This window comes from Mirounga angustirostris, unplaced genomic scaffold (assembly GCF_029215605.1).
Source record: "Mirounga angustirostris isolate CCGP_5_RB_7025 unplaced genomic scaffold, mMirAng1.0.hap1 SCAF_1, whole genome shotgun sequence".
Classification (NCBI taxonomy): Eukaryota; Metazoa; Chordata; class Mammalia; order Carnivora; family Phocidae; genus Mirounga; species Mirounga angustirostris.
The window spans coordinates 215,232,012-215,248,388 of record NW_026991709.1 but is presented as its reverse complement, the minus strand read 5'-3'; the positions used below and the strand labels follow the sequence as shown (position 1 = coordinate 215,248,388).

The 16,377-nt window shown below is 62.0% G+C and overlaps 1 protein-coding gene across 6 annotated transcripts in view; it reads left to right on the top strand.

Annotated features, from left to right (window-relative positions):
* The first annotated feature begins 670 nt into the window (after positions 1–670).
* The window catches only part of STK11 (serine/threonine kinase 11), a 20,992-nt gene continuing 5,285 nt past the window's right edge, over positions 671–16,377 (top strand). For 2 of the 6 annotated variants that reach the window (XR_010405996.1, XM_064573577.1), the window contains exons 1-6: positions 672–1,463; positions 10,847–10,930; positions 12,157–12,246; positions 13,116–13,248; positions 13,329–13,465; positions 14,492–14,619. Coding sequence is in view for 4 of the 6 variants with exons in the window: in XM_064573577.1 (XP_064429647.1) it covers positions 1,174–1,463; positions 10,847–10,930; positions 12,157–12,246; positions 13,116–13,248; positions 13,329–13,465; positions 14,492–14,619 (862 nt within the window). In the remaining 2 variants the exon portion in view is untranslated. Of the gene's footprint in view, positions 1,464–10,846; positions 10,931–12,156; positions 12,247–13,115; positions 13,249–13,328; positions 13,466–14,491; positions 14,620–16,377 lie in introns of all 6 variants that reach the window. The other 4 variants (XR_010405998.1, XM_045863486.3, XM_064573578.1 and 1 more) reach the window with 4 other exon arrangements.

The following is a 16,377-nucleotide window of genomic DNA, read 5'->3' as shown; positions in this document are numbered from 1 at the left end:
GCGGGCACGTCGGCGGCGGGAGGGGCGGGCCCCGCGGCGGGCGTGCGGCGGCGCGGCGGCGCAGGGCGGGGGCGGGAGGTAAACAAGATGGCGGCGGCGTGTCGGGCGCGGAAGGGGGAGGCGGCCCGGGGTGTCCGCGACTGAGGCGGGGCGCGGGAGGCAGCGGCGGCGGGCGCCGGCCGGCTCCGCGCCGCCTTGCATGGGCTGGGCCCCCGCGCCTCCCCGCCTGCTCCACACGTGCGGCGGCTGCGGCGGGGGCACGCGCCGTCCGAGCCCCGGCGGCCTCGGGAACCCCCCGCCCGGGCCTTCGGCCTGCGCCGCCTCAGCCGCCCGCAGCCCTGCGGGGCCCCGCGCCCCGCGGCCCGCGGCCGACGGCGTTCGCGGCCGAGAGCGAGCGCGGGCTGCCGTTTGGGGCGGGGGGCGGCCGCTCCGGGGTCCCAGGCCGGTGTGGGGGCGCCCCGGCGGCGGCCGGCTCCGACGGAAGTTGCTCCCCGCGGCGGGAGGGCTCCGGGCAGCCCCCCGGCCCCCCGACGCGCGCCCGGGGCTGGCGGGGGCGGACGCCGGTGCCCCCCGCGCGGTCCGGATAGGCGCCTGCCGCTGCCTCGGGCCCCCAGGACGGCGGGCCCCGCCGGGAGCCGCCCCCAGCAGCGCGCCCGGCCCCCAGCGAGGCTCGGCTGCGCAGCCTGGGGCCCTGGGGCCGGCCGGCCGCCGCGGGGCCCTCTCGGGGCGCGCGCCGCGGCCCGCTGGTAATGCCCGTCCTGGAGGAGACTTGCTTTGGCCGCACCGCTGCTTGTCCGAGGGTCTGAAGTCCCTGGAGGATGACCTAGCACTTGGAAGCCCCACCGGCCTACTGCGGGCCCCCGTGGGTGCGCCGGCCCGACCCGCAGCTGCGAGGCGGGCGGGCACCCAGACTTGCGACCGTCCGCACCGGCGGGTGCCGGCGCTGTGGGCCAGGCGCGCCTCTTGAACTCACGACTAGTACAATCGTTTCTTTTCGAAGAAGGGTTTCCTCTTTTTTTTTCTTTCTTTGCGTTTTTGTTGATTTTTGGTTTGGTTTTTTTTTTTTTTTTTTTTTTTGAGAAGGGAATTTCAGGGGGACAAAAGGAAGAACCGTGCGTACCCGGGGCGATAGGTAAGGGACCGCCGGCGAGAGTCGGAGGCGTTGGGTCCAGGATGGATGTGGCCGACCCGCAGCAGCTGGGCATGTTTACAGAGGGGGAGCTGATGTCCGTGGGGATGGACACGTTCATCCACCGCATCGACTCCACGGAAGTCATCTATCAGCCCCGGCGCAAGCGGGCCAAGCTCATCGGCAAGTACTTGATGGGAGACCTGCTGGGGGAGGGGTCCTACGGCAAGGTGAAGGAGGTGCTGGACTCAGAGACGCTGTGCAGGAGGGCTGTCAAAATCCTCAAGAAGAAGAAGTTGCGGAGGATCCCCAACGGGGAGGCGAACGTCAAGAAGTAAGTGTGGGCTCCCTGGGTCAGTGTGCGGCCAGCCAGCAAGGTCGGTCACCTGCCTGCCTGCCTTCCCTCCTGCCTTCTCCTTTTCCTTAAAATTTGGAAGTGACCAGCCAGCTCCCGTGTGGTGCTTGCCAGGGAAAGTGTTGTTGAACTGCTGAAGGACTCTGACGAAGTCATGCTGGCTTGTTGCAGCTGGGTGTCCCCTTTCTTCAGATGATGGTGTCACAGCCCTTTTTTGGGGGCGGGGATGCACCCATCCCCTTTCACCCTCCCAGCTGTCCGAAGAATTTAGGTGCCCAGTGGAACCAGCCAATGTTTATTTGGCCCTGGGAATTTGTGTTCCTGAACGGCCCTGGCTGCCACCAGCGGGTTTTCTGTGCAGAGTGCAGCTGTTACCAGGGCCCTGCGAAATGCGATTTGTTTACCCTGTTGGAGGGGAGCCCTGCGGTTGCCAAAAATAATTGTTTGCGCTGGCTTATCGGTCAGCAGGGGGTAACTTAGCCCTTTTTTGCTCACTCGGGATGTGACGCTAGACACATCCGTGACTGCAGGCCCAGGTGACTCCCTGGGAGAGGAATCAGCTTGTGTCCTGGCTAACTTTATACCCAAACTTCTTCGGGCATGTGTCAGCGCCCAGGCATCACAGAGGTGTTGGAGGCCGCCTGCAGGAGTCTTCCCAACTCCCAAGGATGGTGGGACTCCTGTCTCCACCCCTCTTGTTGGGTTCAGGAGTGGGCACCCCTCCTTACGGCTGCCACCCACTGGGACCCCGCCCTGCCTGGGCCCATGCTCCTCCCAGCCTCCAGTTTCCAAGAAGGGGTTTATCTAACGGGCCAGGCGGCAGGACTGACTGACGACCTTGGACGTCCCAGCACGTCCCAGCATTGACCCTCCCTCCAGGCCCATCCTGGAAAGTGCTGCTCCCCTGTCCGCTTTCGCCTCCCCCCTTCCTGGCCTAGCCTGCACTCACGCATAAGCTGAGCTGTTTTCACTTGCTCTGTTCACTTGCTCTGGGCTGGCTTGGGTCTGGGCGTGGTGGAATTGTGGATGGAACAGAGAACCAAGACTGGGCTGGCTCTGGTGTTGGTGCCCCAGCTAGTCATAGCAGTTGGCTTCCAGTGTGGTCCAAAGGCAAGGTGGGCGGTATCTTGAGGCCTCTGTAGTCTTCGTGCCCCAGCCTGTGGACGTGGAGCAGGGATGGCCGGGTGCTCTAGGGCCCGTCTCTTACCTGTGAGGACTGGGCAGGGGCCCCTGTGTGCTGGGGGAGACTGAGGCAGGGGGCAACCCAGCACCCTCCTGAGGTCCACATGACCCCTCACCCCGAGTCCGAAATCCCCACTCAACTGCTGGCTTCTAAGTCCTGTTTTCTCATGAAGCAAGAAGCAGCTGGGGGTTATGTGGCCTCAGGCTGCTGGTCTGCCACCGCTGGAGGTTGGGGGGCAGTGAGCTCCTTCTTCCTGGCTTCCTGGATCCTGCCCCTGGAAACAGGCCTCTCCCGATCTCCGGGGTCCATCTTTGTCCTGCTGGCTCCTCTCAGGTCTCATCCCCTGATACGTCCGGACAGCAGGGTGCTGGTTTCTTCCTGCCTGGTTGAACTCTGCTCGTGGGAGGCAGTGCGGGTCCATGGAGGTGTTCTGGCTGGCCATGTTGCTCCGTGCTGCTCTGGCATCCCAGGCCCCAGCCTCCTGGGAGCAGCACCCCGAGGTTCCCAGAGTCCCCAGGTCTGTTCAAGGGCCCGCGCTGGGTTCCAGCACCAATTGATGTGTGGCTAGAGGCTCCTTCACATGATGTGTGGAAGAAGCTCCTTCTTCCTGGCTTCCTGGATCCTGCCCCTGGAAACAGGCCCCAGAAGTCTGCGGACCCCCGCTGCGATGGGCGGGTGTTGTTGGGGTGGGCAGGTGCCCGCCTCTGCCGAGGAGCAGGGCACATGCTGCGGAGGTGCTCATTCACGAGACGCAGTGTGCGTCTCACAAACGCACACACCCAAGGTCAAGTTAGAGGAAAGTTGCCGCCTCCCGGAGTTCCCTTGTGCTCCGAGGGAGGCACAGATGGCCAGAAGCTGACCGGAGGGTTGAGGAACACTGGCGTCCCAGTCTCCGCCTTCCTGGATGGTCAGTCCGGGCCCCAAGAGCTTGTGGAGACATCTGGGTGTGCAGTGTTGGGGCTGCAAGGAGCTCGGTCCTGCAGTGTCCATCCGAAGAACCTGAGGGGAAATTGAGGCCCGGGAGGCTGTGTTGGGGGTCCCCAGCTGGCTTGGCAATTAGCATTAGGTGTCACAGCTGCAGGGCACTGTGCCCATTTCATCAGCTCAGGGCCCGGCTCTCATAGGAAGGAAAGGGGTGTCCTTGCAAGCGGAGGTCCGGGCTCCCCGGCCAGCCTTGCCAGCCGGCTGCAGGGAAGAAAGGCTCCTTTGTCTTTGAGAGGCTTAATAAACTCCACTAGCTTTTCTCCAAGTGAAGTGTCCGGAACCTTCCAGACAAGCGTCAGGAGTCCCGACTTGGATCAGAAGCTTTTTTCTTAAAGAATGATGTCTGTGACCAAGGTTGGGAGGGGGCTCAGGACGTCCCCCCTTCATGTGGTTTCCTCCCAGGAACTGCCATGGGCCTGCACTTGCCCCCTCTGTCCTTCGCGATTCTTTAAATTAGTAGGTTCTTGTTGTAGAGCAAGAAAGTTTCAGAAAGCTTCAAGTAAAAAAAAGAATCATTCATGATCTCAGAACTGACCCATCCTGCCACATACCCTTCAAGTCTTTTGGGCTGTTTTTTTAATCTGTCCAAACACCTTTTATATGTCCTGTCGTTTTTATTACTGTAATTTTATTCTCCATCATTTTTGGAAAATCAGTGTACTTGTTTTTCTAACAGGCAGTAGAATCACCCGGACTGACCCCGTAAAAGTTGGGAAGACGGTGTGTGTGGAGTCTCCCTCCGGGGGCAGCGAGGGTGACCCCCTGCCATGCGTCCTGCCGGCAGGGTTTTGTGCAGGGAGAGCTCCCCAGGCGGCTCAGTTCAGAGGGCAGCTAGGGAATCGTTCGGCCGTACGGGCCACGCACTCTGAGCATCCACGCGGGAGCGGCGGGAAGACAGCCGCCGGCAGCAGGTGCGCCCTCCACAACGCACGGACGGCGCAACTCCCTTTTCAGTCTCCTGCGTCACAGGACATTGTTCCCTGTGGGGTTTTCTTCCATCGATCGCTCGTTGCTCACCACCCTATGATCACTGTCACCGTCACTGTTGCCCCTCAGGCTGTGCTTCTTGGACCCCTGTCCTTGTGCCTGAGTCAGTCTGCTTTTCTAACGTCAGGCTTCCAGGTCGGGTCTCCACGGTGGTCTTGTTGGGGGTGGCCGGGCTCCATGGCCGGGTCTAACCTACCTTGTGCTGGTGGCTCTGTTTGCTGTGGTGGTGAATTACTCTGTGTCACGGTCCCATGATAAGCGCAAGGGTATTTGAAGGGCATGTCCCACAAGTGGAGATTTTGGGTCAGAGGGAGCATGTGTACATTTGATAAGCGACGTCCAGACTGCCGGTCCCCCCAGCCTCCCCGGCCAGTCTCGTCCAGCTGGCTTCTACGCCTGAGTGACCACCAGGAGCACCGGGTCCCCTGCAGACGGGCGGCAGCTCTGTAAGCAGGTGCCGGTTTCCAGGCTGGGGCCTCAGTGAGGCCGGGACCGCCTTGTGGTGATTGGCGGATAGTTGGATCTGGGTAATGAGTGGTTGGGATTTGAGTGTGTCCCGAATCAGAGCTCTGGACTTTGTCGACTCTTGTTCTTGGCCCAAGTGGCCTCTACGGTATCTGTCCCTCCCCCCGCCTCATATTGGGAGGGGTTCCACTGTGCGCCCAGGCTGGCTGGCCGCCAGAGGTGGCAGCAGGAGGGTGAGGCAGCTCACCCGCAGTGAAGGTCCCTGGTGTCTGGTCTTTCCCTCTCGGGGGTGTGGGTGGGGCGCTGATTCTGAAATGTAGAGCTTGGGGCCACACTGGGCTCTAGGGGCCGTCGGGACGTGTGCCAGCCCTGGGAGTGTATGGAACGCTGCAGAAGCTGCCCTTTATCCTGGATCCACCATGTGGCCGAACTGTAGTTTATTCTTGGAACAGCTTTATCGATACGTAACTCACATACCAGACTTCATAGCGTCAAGGTGTATTTCACTGGCAGTAACTGGGTTGTGAAACTCAACACTGCCTAACTGCAGAACGTTTCAGCTCCCCAAAAAGAAACACCACCCCATCAGCGGTCACCCCCCATCCCCTCCAGCCCCCGGCCCCCACGGGCCCCCTTCCCGTCCGCGGATGAGCCTGTTCTGGACGTGTCACCCACGTGGCCTCACACCCCGCGTGGCCTTGCGTGTCCGGGTCCCTCCCTGAGCGTCCCCGCCCCCGTCAACGGCCACTCCCCACCTTCTCCCCAGCCCCCCGTCCGCGGATGAGCCTGCTCTGGACGTGTCACCCACGTGGACTCACACCCCGCGTGGCCTTGCGTGTCCGGGTCCCTCCCTGAGCGTCCCGCCCCCATCAGCGGTCACTCCCCACCTTCTCCCCCGCCCCCGCCCCCCGAGCCCCCTTCCCGTCCGCAGATGAGCCCGTTCCGGACGTGTCACCCACGTGGACTCACACCCCGTGTGGCCTTCCGTGTCTGGTTCCCTCCCTGAGCGTCGTGGGCTCGGGGTCCGTCCCCGGGGCAGCGCGGCCACGGGACGCTCCTGTGTGTGGGTGGACACGTTCTGTTTGTCCGTTTACCCACTGATGGGTCTTTGGGTTGTATCCACTTTTATGAGTCATGCTGCTGGAGACGTGTGGACAAGTATTTGTGTTGAGCTGCACTTTTAGCAATTTCTCGTTTGAGTCTCCTTCCTGGACCTCTGAGGGCCTCAGGTCATATGTTTAGAAGCATCAGCAGAGGGGCTAGGGTGAGAGGGATCGTGCTGTGTCCCTCCTCCAGGGCTGCCATTGCCCCTGGCCCGCCCCTTGGGCACCCAGCGGACCCTTCTTTGTCTGCAGGGTCCTGACCTGTGGGGAGTTCCTTGGGCGGCTCAGTCTCACTCCGGCATGCGTGGAGCTGGTGCTTCTCAGGGCAGTGGCCGTGGGCCTGTCCCTGTGTGTTTTGTTTTGGGCTGACCTGACCGTGGAGGCAGCTTTGTACTTCTCTGTAAGCTTGAATGGCTTTATGACCCCCATTCAGTTTTTCTTGTGGTTAATCAACAAGTGAACTAATAAGCAGTCCACTTGGTTAGGCAACAACCCTGGGCAGGTCCCAGGCAGCCGGGGGGGGGGGGGGGGGCTGTTAGTGACCGCAGAGCGGAGCCCCTGTGCGGGAGGCGGGCCGGAAGGCACCATTTCCTCTGCCTTCACTTCCTGCATCCTGGCTGAGCTCCTCGCTTTTCCTTTCTTGTTAAACATTGTTTTTTCTTGTTTTGGGACCCGAGATATAACTTGTAGGAGACATTGAAAACACAGAGGTGGTAGAAACCCTTTAGTACGCCCGGAGGTCACTGGGCAAGTGGCTGGGTGCACCCTCCTCCCGCGTTCTCTCTGGTGAAGTTCAGTGCGCATGGCTCCCACCGTCCCTTCTGTCAGAGCCTGGCGTTGTGTCCGTTCTCTTCTGGTGTGGAGAAGGTGGCTTACGCGCTTACACACGACGCTGTGATCACAGTTACCCGAGCAAACAGATGAGCAGTCCAGCACACCCGTGGTGGGTCAGCCTGGTTCTGTTAGAGTGGGGCCTTTTTTTTGAAGAACATGCTTTACGGGCAATGGAGTAGGAGTGTTGAGCTGTTCCGTTGCAGAGGAAGGGGTGCTGCCCTCTGCCTTGGTTTGGAGTTCCTGACATGAACTTGTCACAGAGGATGAACGTTTATTTGGTGGTGGATTCATCCTGACGGCAGTGGGCGCAGGGGGAGACAGGAGAAGAGAATGCAGAGCAGTGGGGTCCCTGCCCCCAGAGCTGCTGTGCAGTTTTGTTGGCTGGCTGTGTTGGGAATTTGGAAGTGTGGTCGCCGGCACGGGTCACCAGAGGCTCGTGGAGCTCAGCTGTAAACTCTCCAGTCCCGCTTCCTCGGCACCTGCCTCCACAGGTGGCTGCCATTCAGCTGGATAGAGGAAAGACCTCCTTGTCCCAACACGTGTGTTTTGTTTTTATCCTTGTAATTTTTATTTTATTTAGTTTTTTAAGTAGGCTGCACGCCCAGTGGGGGGCCTGAACTCACCTCCCTGAGGTCAAGAGCCCCGCGCTCTACCGACTGAGCTGGCTGGGCGCCCCGCCAACACATGGTTTTACTTATGTTGCACCTCAAGTGATCCCTTTGGATGAAGAAGAAAAGCACCCTGAGGTCGGGAGGTTGGTGTGGACGGCCCAAGGAAGCCTCTGGCTCCCTGGGCTGCCGTCAGCTGACCTGAGCTGTCCCAGCGTGTCAGGGAGCCTCATTCCGACGCTGGGTGGACAGTTCCCAGTCCTGTGTGCTGTCCCAGGAAGCTAGAGCTCAGAGGAGCTGGGTGCTGTCTCTGAGGCTGGCCCTGCAGGGCTTGCTAATCTAGCTCGCGGCCTGTGTGGATGGCCTTCTCCTCTGGGGCTTTCTCACTCCCGTGCCTTTGCTGAGTCCGCCCTGGCTGCAGACCCGTGACAGGCGCCCACGCAGCTGCCTCCCCGGCCTGGCTGCTGACCAGGTGGCTCAGTGGGTGTCGGCCTGACTGGTGGACAGCAGGTGCTGGACGGTGGTCTCCGAGAGGCGCTGCTCTGCACTCCCACCGGGCAGCACATGGTGGTGATGCCCACGGGCGCTGGCTGGGGGCTGACTGGGGGCCAGGCCGTGGAGACGGGTGTTGCTGCCACCACCATCTGTCAGGTGGAAATGGGGTGTAACGGGCCATTGCACGGAGAGTCTCTGGGTCATAGGTGAGCTCTGGGCACTGGGCGCAGGGCGGGAGAGTCAGGGCAATGGGATGGTTTGGGTGGGGGAGGGGTGGAGGAAGGAGCGAGGGAGGAAGGCGGGGCCTGGGTTCCAGGGACGACTTGCACTGGTCCAGAGGCTCCAGGATCTGCTCCAACCCATCAGGGACCTTCTTGATCCTACGCAGAACTCTCACCCGACACTGTCCCGCCCCCAGAGGACATTGGGCTATGTCTGGAGATGTCTGTGGTCATCGGACTGGGGTTACTCCTGCCACCGCGGGGGTGAGGGCCAGGGATGCTGCTGCCCCCCCACCACAGTGCCCAGGAGGCTCCCACAGAGAGTCACCTGCCCAGAATGTCAGCAGGGCCAAGGGGGACAAACTCTGCATTAATTGTTTGGAAAATATAATGGTCTGACCCCTGCTCACGCTGGACAGCAGGGTAACCCCCCAGGCGTCAGAGGGGACAAACCAGGGCGACCCCAGGGTCTGTGAGTCACCCCCACTCGGTGTGTGTAGTGAAGTGTGTGCAGCATCCGGGAGCTCAGGAGTCAGATGGTTAGGGCACCATCTGAGCAACAGGGAAAACCAGAGTAGAAGTCTTGTCGCACCCGGAGCCCTCTGGTAGGGGTGGGAACGGGTTTCTGTTGGTGAGTTTCTGGGAAAGTGGCCGCGAGGCTGTCTTTGTTCTGCAAGTTGATGGCCTCCCGGGCTGTGGGTCTGGGGCCCTGGCAGCTGTATGGCCATAGTTGCTGGGGGGTGCAGGCTTCACGGCCCTACAGAGGGCCTGCGCCCAGGAGGGTGAGTGGTGTCGGGCCCAGGATTCATGCACTGGGAGGGGGTGGCTGTCAGGAAGGGCCTCCTGGAAGAGGCAGCCTTCCCCCAGAGCCTGGACAGCGGGACGGATGTGACCTCAGTCTCAGGAGGACAGGGCCTCCCCTGCCCAGCTGTTCTTAGGTCCCATGCTTGGGCTTCCTGGTGAGGACTTCTTAAAAAACTTTGTTGACACATTATTCATAATCATACAATTTGGTGGCTTTAGTGTATTCCTAGGGATCCCCTTTGTCTTATTCCAGAACATTCCATCTCCCCAAAAGCAACCCCACCCCCATTAGCTGTCACCTCCCCCGCTCTCCCCAGCCCCTGGCCCCCGTGAGCCCCCTTCCCGTCCGTGGATGAGCCTGTTCTGGGCGTGTCACCCCCGTGGACGCACACCCCGCGTGGCCTTCCGTGTCCGGGTCCCTCCCTGAGCGTCGTGGGCTCGGGGTCCGTCCCCGGGGCCGCGTGTGTGGGCGCCTCACTCCTGTTTGCAGCTGCGGGACGCTCCCATGTGTGGGGGACACGATGTGTTTGCCCGTCTGCCTGCCCATGGACACTGGGGCTGTTCCCCTTCGGGGCTTCTGTGGATCATGCTGCCGTGAACATGCTCATGCGTCTTTCTGTGTGGACGTGCTCCAGTTGTCACGGGCGCCTACCTGCTGTGGAGTTGCTGCTTCTGCTGGTAACTCGACCAAACCCTCCCCCAACACCTGCTAGCTGTGTGGGCCTCTCTGCTGCTCAGACCCTGGACAGGTGAAGCATCAGATGGCCATCTGCGGAGCAGGCGGCGCTGGGCGTGGGCCCGTGGGCGAGGTTGGTGCCAGGTGGGCGGCTGCCGTGGCAGCCATTCTGGTGGGGCTGGTGGGGCTGCTTTCTCGCCGTACCTGGGCTGCAGCAGCTGAGGTCTCCAGGGCTCTCGTGGGAAGGGCTCTCCATCCTTCCTGCAGGGCTATGGGGTACCAGGGAGAAGGAGAGGAAGGGAGTCCTCGTGGAGACATGGGTCCAGCTGTGGTGTGTTGCCTGGGGCTTTGTTCCTACAGAGAGGCACAGCAGGGATGCCGGGGTGGCCTGGCCTTCCTGGGTAACTGAGCCCCAGCTCCTGCACGTAGTAGGTGCTCATTCCACACTTGACCTGCTGTCCTTATGCCACATCGCTGTGGTCTTTTATAAAGAAAAACTGTTCCATTAAAATGTTTATTTTTTTTAAGATTATGTATTTATTTATTTGACAGAGAGACACAGTGAGAGAGGGAACAAGCAGGGGGAGTGGGAGAGCGAGAAGCAGGCTTCCCGCCGAGCAGGGAGCCCTGACATGGGGCTCGATCCCAGGACCCCGGGATCATGACCTGAGCCGAAGGCTGACACTTCACCAACTGAGCCACCCCCCGTTAAAATGTTTAAAAAGCATCCTGATTGCATTGTCCCTGTCGAAGTCCCCCAGACTCAGGGGGAGACCCTGTTGCTGTCACTGGATGGAGCTGCTCGCTTGGAAGGGGCAGCAGAGAAGCCTCTCCTGGTTCTCCCGGTGCCCGCCCGCCTCAGAGCCTGATGTGTCCTCTGCACGGCACCCAGAGGGCGAGCTCTCCCTTCTTACCAAGCAGAGCGAGCAGGGTTTCTGAACAAACATGGCACCAGCCATTCTCACTGGCGGGTCGGCTGACGCCTCTGTTTTCTGTCTTTAGGGAAATCCAACTTCTGAGGAGACTACGGCACAAAAACGTCATCCAGCTGGTGGATGTGTTATACAATGAAGAGAAGCAGAAAATATATCCTTGTGGCAGCTGATCTGCCAGAGCGCCAGGTCAGGGCCACGCTGGAGGGGAGTAGGGGGTAGGGCTCAGGGTGCTGTCTCCTGACCCTCCACGCGCCCCTCTGTGACTCTGGCTGGTAGACTAGCCGGCCCAGGAGCTCCTGAGGCAGCGCCAGCCCCAGTCTGTGGTTGGCCTTCTGCACCTGGTACCGTCGGGTCACCTGCCGGGTCCCCATGGTGTCTCAGACTTCCTTCACTCGTGTGGATGCTGGGCTCCTCCCTTTACCCTGTGCCCCAGAGTGGGAGTGCTGGGTCTGGGTGACCCTGGGTCTGGGGGGCCTCGTGGCGAGGGCTCTCCTTGCCTCTGGCATTCAGGCCTCCGTCTTGCCCTTCAGGGCCGCTCTGTTTGGGGTAGGACGTGGGGTGGGGAGTGTATCATTCTGCAGGAATGCTTCCCTGGGAGTGTCCTTGGGCTTTTGCCCTTTACTCCCTGGGGATGGGCTCCACCTCCTCAGGGTGGTGTGGCTCTGGCCAGCTCCAGGTCTAGGGAGCAGGCGTATGGGGGCCCTAGGTCTAGCCGGGGGGCTGCCGCCTTCCCACGAAGTGCTGGGCATGGGGTGATGGGGTTTCCAGCACGTGGCTCCTCTCCAGCTTGCTCTCGTGGCCACCTCCGCTGGAGACACAGTGGGGGCTTTGTCCTTCTCCCCTGCTGGCCTGAGATACTCAGCCACTTCCAGTGTGGCCCAGCCGCCCCTAGGCCTTCACCCCCTGGCTCCGAGGCCCCATCCTCTTCCCGCTGCTCGGAGCCCCTTGTCCTCCTGTGTTTCCCATCAGTCTGCATGCCCTCGTCTCACCTGCCCCTCCCTCCTGTCTTGCAAGCTTTGTCTCCTCACCTCCTCTGGGGCTGGGGGTGGGGCTGGAGCTCCTCAGGGTGTTGAATGCCTGGGGAGGGCTTCTTGTGGGTCTGGGGCACTGAGCCCAGACGAGGCGGCCACAGATCTCTAAGAATTGACTCTGGGAGGGTCAGTGGAGGGGCAGAGATGCCCTGCAGGCCCTGTAATCCTTCTGGTCTGTCTTGTTGTCTTTGGGTGCTCCTGCTTATCTTTGTTAATACAGTCATCAGATGCAGTAGGGGTCCTCTCCCCCAGGCCCTCCCCACGAGCATCTGCCATCTGTTCCCTGGGGTTAGGCCCTGCCTGGGGCGGGGGTCTCTGCCAATCCATGGTTTCCTTAGCACCGCACGTATATGGTGATGGAGTACTGCGTGTGTGGGATGCAGGAGATGCTGGACAGCGTGCCGGAGAAGCGCTTCCCCGTGTGCCAGGCCCATGGGTAAGTGCCTGCTACCGGGGCCCCATGGCCACCCCTCCCTCCTGCGGGGTTGCCCACCAGCCCATGAGCTTCAAGGATCCAGCCCCATGTTCAAATGAGGTTCTTTTCTTTCTCCTCTTTTTTTTCCCCGAGAGTGAGAGTGGGGTGGGGGGGACAGAGAGAGAGAGAGAGAATCTCAAGCAGACTCCCTGCTGAGTGCGGCACCCAGCGTGGGGCTTCATTTCACGACCCTGGGAACACTACTTGAGCCGAAACCAAGAGCCAGACAGTTAACCGACTGCACCACCCAGGTGCCCCTCGAACAGGTTTTCTGATCACCAGTGAAATGAAAGCTCCGGTGGGTTTTAAGCCTCAGCTTTGGGGGCTCAGTCTGCAGCACGCTCAGCCCAGCTGCTGCAGCCCCTTCGCATACCTGCCCCGCGTGCCCCCTGCCTCAGGCTGTGAGACCTCTTGGTCCCTGAGGAGTCCCTGAGAAGTCCCTGGGCTGCCACAGGCCAGCTGGCCCTCCTGGGGGTGGGGGGTGGGGGGTGGTCAAGCGTCCCCGGCCCTGGGGGGCACTACCAGGGAGGAGACCTGGTCACGTCGAAGCCAGGCCCATTGGAGGACCCAGCACAGCCGTTGGGCTCGTGGGGAGCGTGATGAAGGGCGGCCTGGGTGGGGGCAGCCGCTGGGGGCCAGGGAGCCCTCCTCTGCCTCCCCAGGTGGCTCAGGTTGGAGCGGTCCATGGGCCTCGCGGGGCAGGAATCGCTTGCACGGATCCCGTCTTTGGTTCTGCCGGGCTGACCCCAGGTGGCTGCTGTGCTAAGGGGGCCCCGGTGGGCGAGACGGCACCCTCAGCGGGGCAGGTTACGGAGGTCCCGCCCCCGCAGGTACTTCCGCCAGCTGGTAGACGGCCTGGAGTACCTGCACAGCCAGGGCATCGTGCACAAGGACATCAAGCCGGGCAACCTGCTGCTCACCACCGGTGGTACGCTCAAGATCTCCGACCTGGGTGTGGCTGAGGTAGGTGCCCGCCATTCAGCACGGGGGGTGGGCGCGGCCCCGCAGGGCTGCTCCCTGAGGGCCGCCTGCTGCTGCTGCAGGCCCTGCACCCCTTTGCCGAGGACGACACGTGCCGGACGAGCCAGGGCTCCCCAGCATTCCAGCCTCCTGAGATTGCCAATGGCTTGGACACCTTCTCTGGCTTTAAGGTGGACATCTGGTCAGCTGGGGTCACTCTGTAAGTGCCCAGGGGCTTTGGTCCCCCTGCTCTGCCCCCCTCCCCCAGGGGCCCCTCCTTTGCCCACCGAGGACTCAGGCACCCGCTTTGGGCCCCAGGCTTCTAGAACCTGCCCCTCTTAGTGGGCCCCCAGACACCATTCTGGGGTATGCCGGGGTGGCCAGAGTGTCAGACAGACGGTGGAGCCAAGATTCGGAGCCCCCTGTGGGTGGGAGCACATGGGACTGCTCCCCACCTTGTGGGGTTCTCAGGGTCAGAGACCTGGTGTGGGGGCATGCACACAGACTGGCCGTCCTCCTTGGGCCGCCCCCGCCTTCTGCTTGGTTGCTGAGGGCTCGTCCTGGTCTTCCCACTGGTTTACATGGCAGGTTGGAGTGTTGCTCAGCCGTTAGGTGCCCCCCACACGGATTCTGCTTTCCCATCCAGCAGGGCACAGTCCTGAGCACTCGTGCGTGAGCCATGCTGAGTGGGCTGCGGTGTTCTGTGGGACCCTCTTCCCTCCCGAGGTGGGGTGTGAGCCGCAGAGATGCACAGGCCTAGCCCAAGCACTGACCAGCGCCGTCCAGAACCTTCCGTCCTGGCCCCGCCTGCAGGGCAGCTGCTGGCTGGCGTCGGTGGTCCCTTTTATTTTTATTTGGTTGATTGGTTGGTTGTAGGCTCCACACTGGGCATTGTGGAGCCTGGTGCAGGGCTTGAACTCAGCGACCCTGAGATCAAGACCTGAGGATGAGATCAGTTGTCGGACGCTTAACCGACTGAGCCACCCAGGTGCCCCTATTTTATTTTATTGAGAGAGAATTCACATACCGCAAGATGCACCCTTTTAAGACCTACAATGCAGTGGGTTTTGGTATTTTCAGAGTGGTGCATCCCCCACCACCATCTATTCCAGAGCACTCCTGTCGCCCGGTATGAGGCCCCACAGGTGAGGGTGGTTTAGGGCTCCTGTGCCAGGCTGGTTCCAGGCTGGGGCTGCAGCAGAAGCCCCAACTGACGGGGCCTCTCTCCTTCCCTCCGGGGGCGAAGCTATAACATCACGACAGGCCTGTACCCGTTTGAGGGGGACAACATCTACAAGTTGTTTGAGAACATCGGGAAGGGAGACTACACGATCCCGGGTGACTGCGGCCCCCCGCTCTCGGACTTGCTGAGAGGTGAGGCCCTCGGGACGGCACCTGGGGCTGGACGTGTCGGGCATGGGCTGCCAGGGGGTGATGGGGGTCCTAGGGGTGTTGTACCCACCACGGGCCTCTGGAGAGCTGGGCCTCCTCTCTGCAGCCCCCCGCCCTGCCCCACCCCGCTCAGGAATGGGCGTGGTTAGTGGAGAGCGGCTGTGGCTGGGGCCAGCATCCGCGGCCCTACTGTCTGCTTTGGGCCTTTGCTCCGCCCTTTGCAACCCGCCCCCCCCCCCCCAGAGGGAAGTAGCCTGGGCGCCCCAGCCTGGGCCGGGTGCTGGCTCCCGGCTCCCAGGCCCTTGGGTCTCTTCCTGCTGCATGTTGCAGGCTGAGCAGCAGGTGGCGCTGTGTAGCCGCAGCCGCCGGCCCGTCCGGGGTGGGCCCACTAGATGTGGCCTGGTGGGGACAGCCACAGCTGACATCCTGGCGTTTGGCGGGAGCCTGTTCTGATGACAGAGCAGGTGCAGAGCATCGCCCCACACGTCCCTGGTACTTGGGAGTCCTCGCGGAGGTGGTGCCTCGGCTTCTGCTCTGGGGTGGAACGGACTGCACCCGGGCCCTTTCTAGGCTGCACGTGACTTACGGTGGAGGCAGAGATTCCCGCGATCCCAAGAGGGCTTATTTTCTAACAGCAGGGTCGGGCTGGTTTTTAAGTTTTGGTGAGAGTGAAGTAGAGCTCAAGATGGCTTGCTGGTCTGCAGCAGCTGGACTCCATCCCTGGGCACAGGCCCGCATTGGCAGCACCCCATCCCCTCCCCGGGACCCTCAAAGATGGCTGGGTGGGTGCAGTCCTGCCTCACTCGCGCTGCGGGCTGTGGCCAGCCCTCCCGCTGCTCCGACCTGGCCTTCAAGTTCTTGGAAGTTCTCAGGCACTCCCTGGGAGGGTTGTGATGTCAGCTGGCCCTGTCCTCGAGTGTGCCCAGAACCGCCCCGCCGCCCCCCGAGGGCCGTTCCACCGGGGTTCACTGCAGAGACGGCTACAAGGGCAGATGGGGCTCGCTCTCCTGACAGGCGCCGGCTGGCTGGTGTGTCCTCTAAATGAGGCTTTGTTCGCTCAGTCCATTACTGCTCTTCCTCTTCTCAGTGCTCGAAACGGCCCCTGTCGGGCTGATGACCTAGATAGCAGAGGGCGTCAGGGTCCCTGTCCCCAGATCCAGGCAGGGCAGCCCTGTCCCTCACCTCCTCCACAGCATTTGCCCTAAGGCCGAGGTGGCCAGGCAGGGCTCATGGTCTGTACACCCCCTCACCCAAGCCTGCCTCAGGGCCTTTGTGCTGGGGGTGCGTGCTACGGAGGCTCTTCCCGTAGCCAGGACTGGTGGGGTGGCTCCCTGTGTCCCCTAGAACACCGTCCTGGCCCCAAGGCCTGGTGGCCGTCCTCCCTGCCTGCACCCTGAGGCAGAAGCTGTGGGCTCGGGGGCGGGATCTGCCCCTGGGGCCGGGCCCTCGCATGAACAAGGCAGAGAGCAGGCCCACTGCTCCATCGTCCTCCAGCATGTGGACAGGCTGTGCGTCACTGGGCTGGGACTGTCCTTCCCAGCAGCTCTGGCGTCAGCGTGAAATGCATTTGCTGCCCTTTGGCTGTCTGCCCAACCATGCCCACTGCCCGTGGTTTTGCTCCTTGCTGCCGCGCAGCCTCCTGGGGCCGCAGGGCCTCGTCTCCACACAGTTAGGGCTCTGCGTCTTTGCCCCACGCCCGGGTCCGCCCTGTTGGTGGAGGCCGGGCTCGTGGGGGACCGC